Consider the following 14141-nt stretch of genomic DNA (forward strand, 5'->3'; position numbering starts at 1 on the left):
GGACCAGGATTCCAACCCCAAGTTCATGCACTTTTCCTCTCCATGCTCTCTCATGCCCTATTTTTTTTCTTATTTTATCCTCAAGACACTGTTCTCTCTGGGTTATAACAGTCATAGACGTGGAGGGCTAGAAGCATCTTAGAGGTCATCCAGGCTTTTATCTCCACAGCATTCCCTCCAGGTGGTGAGCCATCCCCCGTTTGCACACCTCAATGACAAGGGACTTGCTTCCTTCTAAAAGAATCTGCTTCCTTTTTAAACTTTGCAATCCCGCTGTGGGGCAGCCCTAATTGTGCTCTCGGCCTCCTGTCCCTCGTCCCTGCCTCATTCCTTTCCGCTCTTCTTTCCTGGGACTGCTTCAATCGCAGGCTGTCCTCCCCCAACAGTGCCTTCCCCTCGGGTGACTCTCCCCACAGGCTGCCTGGGCACCAGTGGCGTTTGGGGCGTGCTGGGAACAGGTGAGGTGCTGATGGGCCTGGCTCTGGACCGCTTTCTCTAGGTTACCCTGACCACATGGTGTTTTCCGAGTTCCGCCGCCGCTTTGATGTCCTGGCCCCACACCTGACCAAGAAACACGGGCGCAACTACATTGTGGTGGATGAAAGGCGGGTAGGTCTGGGCCCCAGAGCCCCACCAGACCCGCCTCCCTCTGCGGAGACCCCTCCAAGCAGCTGCCCTTCCTCCCCTAGACAGAGCCAGGCTGGCGCTTGCTCAGGCTCCTGGTTTTGGCCAACTAGGGCCAGGACAGGGGCGCGTGGCAGCCAAGCTGTGGTGGTGGGGAGAAGGCAGCCCCAGGCATGGACTGTATCGAAGAGCCACCCTCTTTGGAGGACTGAGGAGGGAGCGTCTGCTCTCTGGTGAGCCAGACAATATCCAAGAGCCTCCCAGGTGGCAGATTAGAACTAGTGTTTTGGGTGTACCACCTGGCCCCTCAGCCTTGCCCTCCACATCGGGGCCTAGCTCCTGCAGCAGGAAGCTGTCCAGGGGTGGGCACGCATCCCTCCTAGGAGGAAGATTGATATGGCAAGGCCTCTCTGGTGCCAGGTGAGCCTAAGGCCCCAATGCCCCTCATCAGTCCAGTTAGTGAATTCCTGACTACAGAAGGTGATGTCTCCCTGCCATTCTAGGCTGTCATTGTGACCCCCAGAGGCAGCTCCTCAGAGAGCCAAAGGGCTCCTTGAGCAGAGGAACCTTCCTTCACTGTGCCCTAGCTTCAGGCACCCAGCCTGAGTCTGAAGGCATATCAGACCTTAGGATGGTTTCCCTGAAAGGGAGAGTACTCTGCAAAATGGGGCAGAAGCCCCCTGCCCCTTGCCTCCTGAGTCACAGACCCACATTCATGGAGGCCTCAAAGACCTTCTCTCTGTCCTCTCCATCCAGGACCTACTAGTTTCCTGGGCAACCTTGGTGTAGATGTAGATGACCCATCCCACACCCCCTTCTCTCTGACCCTTGACCTCCATTCCAGCCTTCCACTCATGGCTACACCCAGCACCTTGTCATCCCTGGAAATGCTCCACCTCTGAAATCGTAAATTCTGGTGTGGCCTTCTCTGACCACAGCCTCCCATCTGTGCATCTCACTCCTCTCTTCCTCTCAGGACACCTGCTCTTTGACTCATCAACACTTCTCAGTTCTGGACCCCACTCCGTGTTCTCTACTCTGTCCGTTCCCTTCTGACTTCACTTCCTTTTCCTCTCAGTCTCAACGCTGTGGTCCAACCCTTCAGTGACTCGGCCTTCATTGCCCTCAGCTCTCCCGAGCCTCCCATAGCACTTGCCCTGCGCAACTCCCACCCTGAAGGACCAGACTTTGTGTGTCTGCATTCCTCAGTTTGGGGCTCCCAAGGACTGTGGGAGGAAATTATACAACCATGTGGACTTGAATTCCTACGGGTTCATGGTCTCCAGCCTCAACTGGGCGCTTGGGGTGGCCTGGCATGTTTTCCACGTGCCCCATCCCTACCTGGCCCCATTCCAAGCTCTTCCCCTGCTATGCCATTCTCCATCTTTCTCCTCTAATCTTCCCCCACTGTGCCTTCCCAGGTCATCTTCCCAGCGGTTGACCTTGCCTCCAAATGCTAATAAAATTGAGGCCCCACCTTCCTCCTCTCGTCCAGTCCCTTCCTCCTGCACTTTGGAACCCATTCCCTTTGGTCTCCCTAGAGACCTGCTCCGTCGCTGGTAACTCTTCTCTCTCCTGTTCCTTCTGCCTCTCCTTCTCTGCTGTCTCTTTTCTGTCAGTGCAGAAACATTCCCCAGGCGTTGCTCTGGGAAAGGAGCCTTCCGTCAACCCTCTCTCATGCCGGACTGTCCTCTGTCTCTCGCCTGCCCTGTACCGTCAATACTCACTTTCCTGCTGCTGCCCCCACCCCACCGCCATTCATCGCTCCACCCAGAGCTGCCTGGTTCCCATCCCTGACACCTGGGCCTGGTCTCATCTCCCCATGCCCTCTGTGTTGCCCGAGCTAATGGGCACTTTTCTGTGCTTCTTGGCAACATGAGGCTCTCTTGACAACTCTGTTCTTTTTGAGACGTTCTCTGCTCAGCTTCTTTGCTGCCATTCCTGGTTTTCCCCTTGTCTCTGTTTTCTTCCTCGGTCCCACTGAGCTTCCCTTCTCCCATTTGCCCCTGAAGTAAAGGTCTCTCTCTTTAAGAGTCTCTCCTTGGCCATGTGTATTTGCTATTCTACACCCTCTTCCCGGGCAACCTCATTCACACCCATCACTTCAATTACCGCATATATATTGATGACTCCCAAATCAATAGCTCTAGCCCAGGCCTCTCTCCTGAGCTCCAGACATGCATTTCTCTCTAGCTGCTCTCTGGACTTCTCTACCTGTATGCCTTATAGCACCTCAGACTCAGCACATTCAAACCAGACTGATTATATCTCCTCCCAAACCTCCTCTTTCTCTTGTATTCCCTATCTTGGAGAATGGCACCATTATCTATTCAGTCACATAAATCAGAAACCTCAGTGTGTCCCTGGATTCCTCCCTCTCCTCGACCCCTCCCCGACACCTGCAAGGCTCTGTCTCCTCAACATCTGCCAATTTCCCCCTCCTCTCTTCTCTTTGGGTTATGGATTACTGCCATGGCTGCCTGAAGGGGTCTCCATCCATCCTCCACCCCTGTGCAGTGGGATCTCTGTAAAATGCAAATCTGATCACGTTCCTCCCTGAGAGAACCCTGCAGGGGCTCTCAAAGCGCACGGGCTCCACCTACTTTGGCTACTGCCCACCTCTCTAGTTGCACCTCAGCTGCCCCCCCCCGGCCCCCCTGCACTTCAGTTGTCTACATGGAGCTTCCTCAGAGCATTCTGTTGTCTTGTGCTTCCATGCCTTTGCCCATGCTGGTCCCTCTGCCTGAAATGCTCTCTCCCCTCCTTTGTCTGGCTGATTCTTACTTGTATCTATAGACTCAGCACAAGCAACACCTCCTCCAGGATGCCTTCCACGGCCCCCTTGTCTGACTTAGATGCCTTCTCCTCTATATACTTCACTAATTCACCTGTCTTGCTCCCCAACGAGACAGCTTGTTCCTCTTGTAGTCTTCTTTATATCCCCGACTCTTAACAGTGCCTGACACTGCGGAAGGCCCCCAGACGTGCTTGTTGGATAAATAATGCACTGTCTGAATGGAGGACAGGGCAGGCCTGAGGCCTGGAGGAAGCCCTGCATGGAGATGTGGAGTCCCTGGGCGGGATCCCTGACAGAGGCCTCTCTCTGCAGGCGGTGGAGGAGCTGCTAGAGTCCCTGGACCTGGAGAAGAGCAGCTGCTGCATGGGCCTGAGCCGGGTGAGTTGTCCTCGTGGGAGCAGTCGGCCTCACTCTCTGTTGCCCTGGTCCAGATGGCTGGTCCTCCCCTCCTGCTCTCCCTACTCAGTCTGACTTCAGGAGTCTCCTGGGGACCCTTCTGAGTCTTGCCCCCAGTCCCCTCATCCCACAGCCACTCTGAGGCTGCCCTTCCTCTCAAGCTGCCCCCTTCAGGGTAGGGGCCAGGAAGTTAGATATTCCAGTTGCAACAAACTTGACTTTCCCTCCCTCTGAATAACTGGCTTGTTCAGTGCCATGAACACCTCTACGATGTCAGGAGGGAGTGGGTTGGAAGGTGGCCCTAAACTTGGCCTGAGTCCTGGGGTGGGGTATGAGGAAGACACAAGGGAGGAGAGCTGGATGAAGCAGGAATGCAGTAGGCAGAGTGCTCCAGAGGGCAGAGCCCCCTTTGGCGAGTCATCTAGGGCTGTCAGGGTCCCAGAAGAGCAAGCAGGACATGGCGAGGCTGTGCCACCACCACCTGCCCACAGGCCAAATTCCTCATCTGAATGGAACGTGGTGCATGAAAGGCAGGCACGCCCGGCCCCGGGTGCCAGTCTTCTGCATCACTGCACACCAAAGGGTCAGCTGAGTGTCCCTCCCACAGGGAAGGGAGCCCTGCACACCCCTCTCTCCCAAGATCGCAAGGCTTGCCAGGCGGCATACACGTATGTGCTCCAAGGGCTGCGGTGGGAGGGAGAGCAGTTGGGAGCCAGAGAGGGAGTTCTGGACCTGTCCATCTGTCAGCAGAGAGGGAAGGAACTCCGGGTCCCAGGGCTTCGTGGGGAGTGTGAGGTGGAAGGGAATGCTCGCAAAAAAGGCTTGAATATTTCTTGTCGGCTCTGTTCTCTCTCTTCTGCTTTCTGAGTCACGTTCTTTGTTTCTCCTGCACCTCCCTCACTGGGAATCCCTCTCCTGTCCCCTTGCTGTATCTTTGTCTCTGCTGTCCCTGGTTTTCCCTTTTCCTTTTGGCCCTGGCAGTCCCTGCTGGTATCTATTCCTTGGTTTCTGGTTTCGTTATTTTCTGTTTCTTTCCTTGTTTTCTGTGTCTTCTGTGGGCTCACCCTCTTTCCATGTCATTTTTCTGGTTTTGGTCTCTGCTGTGTCTGGCTCACCTTTCTCTCCCCCTCCCCAGTTGTCTCTAAGCTCAAGGGCTGCCGGCTGAGCTTCCTCCCTGGGAAGACTGCAGTCAAAGATTTCACTTCAGCCTCGCGGTCTCTCCTTGGGTGGGCTCCTGCCCCTTGGGCAGGCTGAGCTGCTGCTGGCTGGCATTGAGGGTGGCATCTCCTCCAAGGCATGTCTTGGGCTGAAGAGCCTGTATAGGCTGGTCCTCTTCCTGGCTGCCATCTCAGACCCTCTGCATTGTCCCAGGTGCCTGGCTGAGGCAGGCGAGCCCCGGGGCCCACTCGTGCTCAGGGCAGAATTAGGGGCAAAGTCAGATGCTTGCTCACATCTGGTTTGGGAGAGAAAAGTGAGGGCTTCTAGGCTGCGGTTAGCACTGGCTGGTGGGCAAAGATTCCCTGTGTGTTTGTCATATTGCTTCAGAGGAGGGGGATCTCAATCTGAGCCCACAGGACCCCGACGGTTCAGCCAAGGAGTTTGGGAGTCTGAGAGCCTCCTGACATTGTTTGTGAAATGTGTGCGGCCGGGTATGTTGGGGGGAGATGGCCCTGAGCTTTCACCTAATAATCTAAAGGACTCAACCCCACAAAGGCACAGCTGTTCGAGAGAGGTTTGAGGCTTGCTGCCTAGTCTCTAGACCATCCTTTCTCTTCTCATTGTGTTTCTGGGCCATTCTCCGTCCCCACACCGGCACCTCACTTCTGCCCTCGTCAGATAGCCCCGCGTGCTGACGGCTAGCATGTTTGCCCACCTCCAGGGGGCTACGACAGTCCCTACCCCCTGCTGGGGTCTCAGGCTCCCACGCTGTGGGAAATCCAGGCTCAGGTAGGGCTCCAGACCCACAGCAGATCCCAGGCACTCAGCCCCACTTGTGGGATTTGGGGAAGTGTCACAGAAGACTGAGCTGGCTTTGTCCCAGGTCAGCCTCAGGGGACTAGGTTTCTCTGGAGTCGCCAGAGGCAAAGCTTTCTCAGCAGAAAGTGTGGGCCCTCTCCCCACTTATTCCCTGAAGAGAGGCCTGGGGATACTGTACCTATTGGTTCTGAGTCTTTCCATGGAATTCGCTTCTCTTTTCCCCACAAAAGAGAGTTTCTATGTTCTGGGCAAGATGGAGATGGGCATGTATACCTAGGTGTCCCTTTGTCCTCCCTAAGGATACTAGTCTTTTTTTCGCCTGTTTCCCCCTTCTTCTTCTTCTCTTAGTAGGAAGAATCTCACCCAGCCCCAGCTCAGGGCACCAAAGAGTGAGAGGAAAGGCTGGGTGTGGGGGCACCGATCTGGTTCCTCTCACATCTGCCCTCCAGCCCCCAAACCTGTATGACAGGTCCCTTGACTGGGCCAACCCCCGCCTACCCCACTGGCTTCTTCATGAGAAGATGGAATCTGGGTGTGGGGGGGGGGGGTAGGGTGTTGGCACATGAAAGAGGAGCCCATCTGAAATGAAACTGAGCAAGGAGGGTACAGAGAAGGGGCCCCCACCCCCCGCACACTGCTTCCTGGACCTTTTTCTTCTTACACACATACGCCACCATCTGCTTCACTGGATCCAGGCAGCTGGATGCCAAAGGCAGGTGGGGCCCTGCGGTGGGCGGTGGGCTGTGGGCACAGGGGCATAGACAATGTTGCCGGCAGTCCTGGGGGAAGAAGCCCCCTTAAGTGTTGCTGAGGGGCATCCTCTCCCCATTTGACAGTGGCTGCTTCCTTTATTTCCTTCTGCCCAGGTACCTTCACTTGGCTTCCCTCTCCTTTCATCTCTCTTTGAAGATAGATTTCCCACCTTACTCCGCCCCTTCCAAAACCTCCCAGTCCCCAGCCTGGCCCCTCTCCCTCAGCCTTCCCAGGGCCTCGTCTTGCTCCTTCTCTCTTCTCTTGGTCACTTGGATTTTCAGGCTTTTCCCAAGCCCAGGTCACATTCCTGAACATGCTAGTTTCCTGTGCCAGCTGCTTGTTTCCCCTGCTTCAAGCCAGCTCCAGCTCCCTTTCCTCTGCTGGGCTGCCCCTGACCCAGGCTCCTTCCTTCACCTGCCTGCTTCTGCACAGGTGTTCTTCCGGGCGGGCACATTGGCAAGACTGGAGGAGCAGCGGGATGAACAAACCAGCAGGAACCTAACCCTGTTCCAGGCGGCCTGCCGGGGCTTTCTGGCCCGCCAGCACTTCAAGAAGAGAAAGGTGCTGCTCCGGGGACAGCCCTGACCCACTGCCCAGACTAGACAGGCAGAGATGAGTTCCTGGGGTGGGGTGGGGGCTCAAAGGAACGTGCAGGCACGGGAGGTTGGTCTTGGGGCCATGGGTTATCGTTATCTGGGGGAGAAGAGGCAGGAACCTCCCAGGAGCACCATACCCTCGGCCAGGGTGGGGAATGGGCAGCTCCCCAGTGCCAGCGAGTGTGCCGGTGTGTCCAGCAATAGGGCTCTGTGGCCTGGTCCCAGGGCTTGAGTCGGGGGGTGGATGGAAGCAGGGCCCAGGCAAAGGTGGGCTCTGGATCATAGGCTGTTCCATGAAGATTAAGGAGCTGTGTCAGCGACTCCTTTTCTTATTAGCAAGTCCATAAAACAGCCAGCACCACCGCCTCTTGTGTTTCAGCAAGATTAGGTTTTATGGCACATCTAGGCCAGGGTGCTGGAAATAATCAGGCAGCAAATAAAGCAGATGAAATTATTCCTAATAACGGTGGAGCGGTTAGTGCCCAGTGCAGTGCTCCCAGGGCCAGGCTCTCTGAGGCCCACTCTCTGAGGGATGGAGGGAGGCTGGGGGCAAGGTGTGGCAAAAGGAGTGTTTGACTCAGGGTCAGGTGGCCAGGGGAGCAGTGCCAAGGCTGTGCTGGTGGTGGGGAGGATCCCGGCTGGAATTGGGACTGAGAGCCCTGCTGTGCGCTACCCCCGCCCCAACTTAGATTCAAGACCTGGCCATTCGCTGTGTGCAGAAGAACATCAAGAAGAACAAAGGGGTGAAGGACTGGCCCTGGTGGAAGCTGTTTACCACCGTGCGGCCCCTCATCGAGGTACAGCTGTCCGAGGAGCAGATCCGGAACAAAGACGTACGTAACAGCCTGGGGAGGGTCAAGTCGCTGGGAGGGAAAGGACTGTAGTGCATCCGCATGGGCAAGCATCTTGCTGGTTTGTCTTGGGCTCCCAAGTGCCCCTTCCTGTAGTCCAGAGAGCTGGTGTCCTTGAACTATGCCCGTCAAACAGAAGGTGTCCCTCTGGGTGCTGGCTGAGCCCCTGGGTAGCCTCTTAGGATAAAATCTCAGGCATCCTCACCATATGGGGAAGGATGCCGAGAGAGGAGCCCCTGGGAAGCAGTGGCTTCCTGCTCCCTCGTGTCCTGGCCCGAGCTTCGCCAGCTTCCTTCACCCCGAGGGTGCGGACCCCACATCCCAACCTCTCGCAGTGCCTCTGACTCACTGCCCTCCTTACTGCTCCTAGGAGGAGATCCAGCAGCTGCGGAGCAAGCTTGAGAAGGTGGAGAAGGAGCGGAATGAACTGCGGCTCAACAGTGACCGGCTGGAGGCCCGGGTGAGTGACCCCCAACACCACACAGACTGGCCCATCTCCAAGGGTGGCCGGGCCAAGTGGCCCCCCCGCCCCACTGGTGTTCCCGCTGAGTGAGGCCGGCACTTCAACTGGTGGCAACCCCCTCCCCCAACGCCAGATCTCAGAGCTGACATCGGAGCTGACGGATGAACGTAACACAGGAGAGTCCGCCTCCCAGCTGCTGGACGTGGAGACCACGGAGAGGCTCCGAGCTGAGAAGGAGATGAAGGAGCTGCAGGTGAGGGCAGGGCTGGGGTGAAGACGGCCGTGCTAGTGGCTGCCACACTCTAGTGCCCAACTGCTCCCCCCAAGGACAGGTGGCATCTTCGCCACTGGCCCAGCACCCCTGTCTGCCCTAGGTAAGCATGTGACCATAGACTGTGTGGTTCAGGGGTGGGTGGTACTGAGTGAGGGGGTAGAACAGCACACCTGATAACCCCCTCTTCTGTAGACCCAGTACGATGCACTGAAGAAGCAAATGGAGGTGATGGAAATGGAGGTGATGGAGGCCCGTCTCATCCGGGCAGCTGAGATCAACGGGGAGGTGGATGATGATGACACAGGTGGGTCTGAGGCCGGAGGAGCTCAGCAGTAGCCTGAGTGGCAAACTCTGATGCCCACCCCTGGGTAACCACAGCCCTTGTCCAGGCCTGTCTTCCCTTGGTAGGGCTATTATAAGGCTAAAGCCAAATAAATAGATGAGAAAGTAGAGATGCCAATAAATGCAGGGATTAATTAGCAGGGAGGGCTATAACAACCATGGTGATGACAATGTCTGAGGGCCATGGTCTGGCAGCCCCTGGGAAGAGGACAGTGCACGTAGCCACATCACCCCCTCTCCTCTTTTCCTAGCTAGTGGCTCCTTCCTCCTTGGGAGGAAGCCATCATTCTGGAGACCTTTCTGAGTCCTTCTGGCTGACTCCACCTGCTGCCCCTCCCTGCCTCATCCTTCTTCCCCTCTGCCCCTTCTCAGGGACTCTCAGCATCTCAGTCCTCCCTTGTCTGCCCCCAATGCCACAGGTGGTGAGTGGCGCCTGAAGTATGAGCGAGCTGTGCGGGAGGTGGACTTCACCAAGAAGCAGCTCCAGCAGGAGTTTGAGGACAAGCTGGAGGTGGAGCAGCAGAACAAGAGGCAGCTGGAGAGGCGGGTGAGTCTGGCCGAAGGAGTGGAGGCCTGCGCCTGGGAGGGGCTGGGAGGGGCTCCGCGTCACATGTTGGCCTAGTGAATGGCTCTGGAGCAATAGCGAAGGATTGGCTCATCAGCCTCTCCCAGGAGACAACCAAAGCAGACTATTGTTAGAGTGTCTTAGGTTCCCTGGACGTCCCTGACTTCATCCCTCATCCCTGGGTCTCCACCTCACTCACCCACCTCCTTCTCCTCACTTTTTCCATCAATACTTCCGGGCCTCTCAATGGCTGCTGACCTGGCACCCCATCTCGTCCCCTAGCTCGGGGACCTGCAGGCAGATAGTGACGAGAGCCAGCGGGCTCTGCAGCAGCTCAAGAAGAAGTGCCAGCGGCTAACGGCAGAGCTGCAGGACACCAAGCTGCACCTGGAGGGCCAGCAGGTCCGCAACCACGAGCTGGAGAAGAAGCAGAGGAGGTGGGTGGGTCCCCTGCCTCCTAGGACAGCCCCAGTCAGGGGCTCCCTGCCTCCCCCTCCAGGGAGGAAAGAAGGGGGTGGGGGCCCAGGGGCCTTGCCTGCATGATCACTCACCCCGGAATGTGAATGGCTCTCACTCCTGACCTCTGAGGAGCACTCAGCCCACATCCCCATTGAAGGCCTGCTCAGGCCTCTGCTCTTGGATGTGTGTGCTTGTCACTCCTCCTGGGCTCAGTAAGGACGAGCCACTCCACGGCCCTGCCCTGGCCCCCACCCAGCTCCCTATCTCTCCCTTGCCTCAGCTACACCAACACACTCTCCTGACTAATGTCGTTAAACTACCGTGCCACTTCCATCTCATTATGGTAATGACACAGAGGAGGGGCCCCCCCTCACAGGAGAAAATCCAATCTAAATTAATTTCCCTGGCTGAGCATGGGAATGGGACGCCTTTATTAGCAACACCGAGGAGCCCACACACCCTGGGAACAGCAGGGTGCCCCAGGGAGTGGGAACAGCGCCTGGCTCCCCTGTGCAGGGGAGGCTTCTCAGCAGAGGCACCAGTTGCCTTTGTGAAGGGGCAGCCCCATGCCCACAACCCCCGGGTGCCAACAGCAGAGCTGAGTCCTTCCAGTGGCCCTGGGTTACCCTTGGTCTCCCAGGCTCACTACGGCCTGCTGGGCTGCTGCTTTGCGGAGGGTGAGGGGAAACAGGAAGGTCTTATGTTCTTCCCTCTCAGCACCACGACTCTCCACTTCCCTAGTTCTCATCTTTACCCCCACCCTCCCTTTTACCTAGAGGCGGGCACTCTTGGCGGGACCCCCCTTCCAAGCACCCTGATGACAGTGCCAGCTTGGCCTAGTTACCATCTTGCTGCACTCCCTGCTGGGCAACTTATTAGGTTTTAGCTGCCTGGAGTTTTCTTACTTTTTTTGGATGTGGGGTTGGGATGGAGGGGAGCTGTGCAATTTTTGACAGGATCCTGATTAGCTATTCAGGGAAGGTGTTAAGAGGAATTTCAGCAGTTCGCTCCTTATTTAGAGTCACTGGGCGGGAAATGGAAGGCTGGGAAATGGAAGAGTGAAGAAAGAGGCCCCCACCTGTGGACCATGCACCCATTGAAGCACGCTGCCGGCTGGGCGCAGTGGGACTGCTGGCTTCCAGCCTGGTGTGGGGTGTCCTGGTGTGACACAGTACTGCGGGGGCAGGTGGGCCTGGCCAAAGGCTGGTGCCCAGAGGTGGGGGCAGGAGCCAGCTGTTCCATCTAGAGTTGCTGAATGGAACTGTGGAAAGTGAGTTAGATGAGACAGGACGTCCATTTCTACCCATTCTGATGCCCCCTCTGCCCTCACCCTGGTCCCTCATTCTCTGATCTGTTGAAATAGAAAAGGTCGAGACTTAACACCTGAGGAGAATCTGTTCACTCTTCCCCGGAAGCAGTCTGTGGGTCCCTCTTAGGACCACCTGGTGAAAGGGCTCCTTGGACTTGCTCAATTAAATGCACCCCCCATCCCAGACCCGGTTGCTCACCAGGGCCTTGGTGGCCTGACTTGTAACCCCTGAATGTCACCTCACCACTGGCCCCGAGTTCAGGCTGCATGAGTCCACCCTCTGCTTCCATCCTGTCTGTATCTGTGGCACTGCTACGTGGCAGCCTCTGGGTACTGGAGACCCAGAATCTTTCCTCATCTGATGGAGCCGCCATGACTTGCTCCCTCACAGGTTTGACAGTGAGCTCTCGCAGGCACACGAGGAGGCCCAGCGGGAGAAGCTGCAGCGGGAGAAGCTGCAGCGAGAGAAGGACATGCTCCTTGCCGAGGCTTTCAGCCTGAAGCAGCAACTGGAGGTGCGTGGGGCTGCCCACCAGCCACGCCCCGTGCCCCTCACAGGCGAGCGCCAGCCCAGGGCTGGCCTCATCTTCTCTTTTTCTCCAGGAAAAAGATATGGACATTGCTGGATTCACCCAGAAGGTCGTTTCACTGGAAGCTGAGCTCCAGGACATTTCTTCCCAAGAGTCCAAGGATGAGGCCTCTCTGGCCAAGGTCAAGAAACAGCTCCGAGACCTGGAGGCCAAGGTCAAGGATCAGGAAGAGGAGCTGGACGAGCAGGCAGGGACCATCCAGATGCTGGAGCAGGTGCTGGAGGGTTTGGCCGAGGGAGGCACCACCGTCCTCACAGCTAACACAGGGTGTGAACCAGAGGGCAAGATCCCACATTCAGTCATTCCTTCACTCATTCATTCCCTTACTCACAAAATGTTGAGTGAGTGCCTGATCTGCGCCAGCCACAGTGTGAAGATAATTAAGCTTTCATGGTGCTTTCCACAAGAACAAATCTTGACTGAGCTCTAGTGGGGAGGGGCTCAGGATGCATGCAGCCGGAAGGCCATGAGCCCACCCAGCCTGCCACTGAGCTGCCATGTCAGTTCAGGGAGCTAGAGCCCGGAGGCCAAATGGAAAAGCTTCAGGACTGTGCCACCCCCAGCAGCCTTCTCTGGGCCCATGCCAGACCTCTAGTAAGGGAGTTCAGCTTCTCTGGAGAAGCCAGCTGCCACAGGAGGAAGGTGGGAGCGAAGGGAACTGCTGGCAGAGCTGTTCCCGCTCCTGAGCCTGGAAGAGCTGCCCATCAGGGTGCAGTGGGCAGGGAGCAGGGCACTGCTGGGAAAGGAACCCAGTCCCTACTCCCACCCACCTCCAGGCCAAGTTGCGACTCGAGATGGAGATGGAGCGGATGAGACAGACCCATTCCAAGGAGATGGAGAGTCGGGATGAGGAGGTGGAGGAGGCCCGGCAGTCATGTCAGAAGAAGGTAAGGTAATGGGCACTTACCTGTCTGGTACAAACGCCAGGTCCCCCATCACCACTTTAAAGTAAGGAGTTTGTTTCCCTACCTTTGCCACACTGTCTTCCACTGCCATTCCAGACCAGGAATCTCTACTCAGGATCCTGGCATTGGCTGGGATGTGTGCTCTCGGGGTCTGTAGAGAAGCTCAGGCCCTTGAGGGACTAATGATCTCTGCTTTCTGCGCCAAGTGGCAGCCCACCCTGTGCCCACCCTGTGCCCCCCCTGTGCAGTCAGCTAGCCTGACCTGGCGGGGCCTGCCCACTCTGGAATGAGGGCTCTAACTCTGGCTCAGGGCCACTGTGTGTGGCCTGATGTCCCTCCTCTCCCTCCCAGGCTGCTTTGAAACCCTAGGAGCTTTGAATTCAGGGTCTGACCCCTGTGGGATCATCCATGCTCAGCCCTGCCTCACTGTTTTCCCGGGGTGGGGATCCAGAAGGGAAGGGGACTGGCTGGCACTGGACACTAAAGGGACCGATGAGCCTCTGTCCCCACGGTACTCCAGTTAAAACAAATGGAAGTGCAGCTTGAGGAAGAATATGAGGACAAGCAGAAGGTGCTGCGAGAGAAGCGGGAGCTGGAGAGCAAGCTCACCACACTCAGTGACCAGGTAAGGGAAGACTGCTGGCTGGGCCTGGCCAGCTGCCTGCCCCGACCAGCCCCAGGGATGGGAATCTTAGGGAGAGAAAGCTGGGAACAGGGAGGGGGCTGCTGGGCTCCCAGTGGGTAGAGCCCACTGTCATCCCTTGTGGAAGGGGGTGATGACCATACATTGCACACCCAGGCTTCTCTCATTGGCTAGCATGATCCTGGCACTTCCACTGTCTTTGCTCATTGGGGGACTCAGAATGAGGGCAGGGATGAGGGGTGGGCTTGGGGAAGACAGGAGGAGGCCCTGTGGTGGAGCCCAGAGCCCCAACTTCTGGTGTCCACCCAGGTGAACCAGCGGGACTTTGAGTCAGAGAAGCGGCTCCGGAAAGACCTAAAGCGAACCAAAGCCCTGCTGGCAGATGCCCAGATCATGCTGGACCACCTGAAGAACAATGCACCTAGCAAGAGGGAGATCGCCCAGCTGAAGAACCAGGTATCTGCAGGGATGAAGTCATCAGCTTCCAGGGGCAACCGAGCTTATTTTTTCAGTTTTATTCTCTCCCTCTTGCCCCTCTCAGTGGTTCCTGAGTCCTTGGGAAAGAAGGTGACAGGGAAGTGGGAGTGAAGCTTATAG

General features: G+C 56.9%; 1 protein-coding gene across 9 annotated transcripts in view; it reads left to right on the plus strand.

Moving 5' to 3' along the window:
- MYO18A (myosin XVIIIA) overlaps positions 1-14141 on the plus strand; it is a 96382-nt gene that overhangs the window by 63601 nt on the left and 18640 nt on the right. For all 9 annotated transcript variants that reach the window (XM_087440706.1, XM_087440707.1, XM_087440708.1 and 6 more), the window contains 14 exons: positions 500-609; positions 3734-3799; positions 6980-7108; positions 7833-7976; positions 8365-8454; positions 8591-8710; positions 8924-9035; positions 9493-9620; positions 9921-10075; positions 11798-11921; positions 12010-12210; positions 12773-12883; positions 13422-13526; positions 13854-14000. In XM_087440706.1, the coding sequence (XP_087296832.1) occupies positions 500-609; positions 3734-3799; positions 6980-7108; positions 7833-7976; positions 8365-8454; positions 8591-8710; positions 8924-9035; positions 9493-9620; positions 9921-10075; positions 11798-11921; positions 12010-12210; positions 12773-12883; positions 13422-13526; positions 13854-14000 (1742 nt within the window). The remainder of the gene's footprint in view (positions 1-499; positions 610-3733; positions 3800-6979; positions 7109-7832; positions 7977-8364; positions 8455-8590; positions 8711-8923; positions 9036-9492; positions 9621-9920; positions 10076-11797; positions 11922-12009; positions 12211-12772; positions 12884-13421; positions 13527-13853; positions 14001-14141) is intronic.

Source organism: Ceratotherium simum, chromosome 16, assembly GCF_057802395.1.
Source record: "Ceratotherium simum simum isolate JZ-2026a chromosome 16, ASM5780239v1, whole genome shotgun sequence".
NCBI lineage: Eukaryota > Metazoa > Chordata > Mammalia > Perissodactyla > Rhinocerotidae > Ceratotherium > Ceratotherium simum.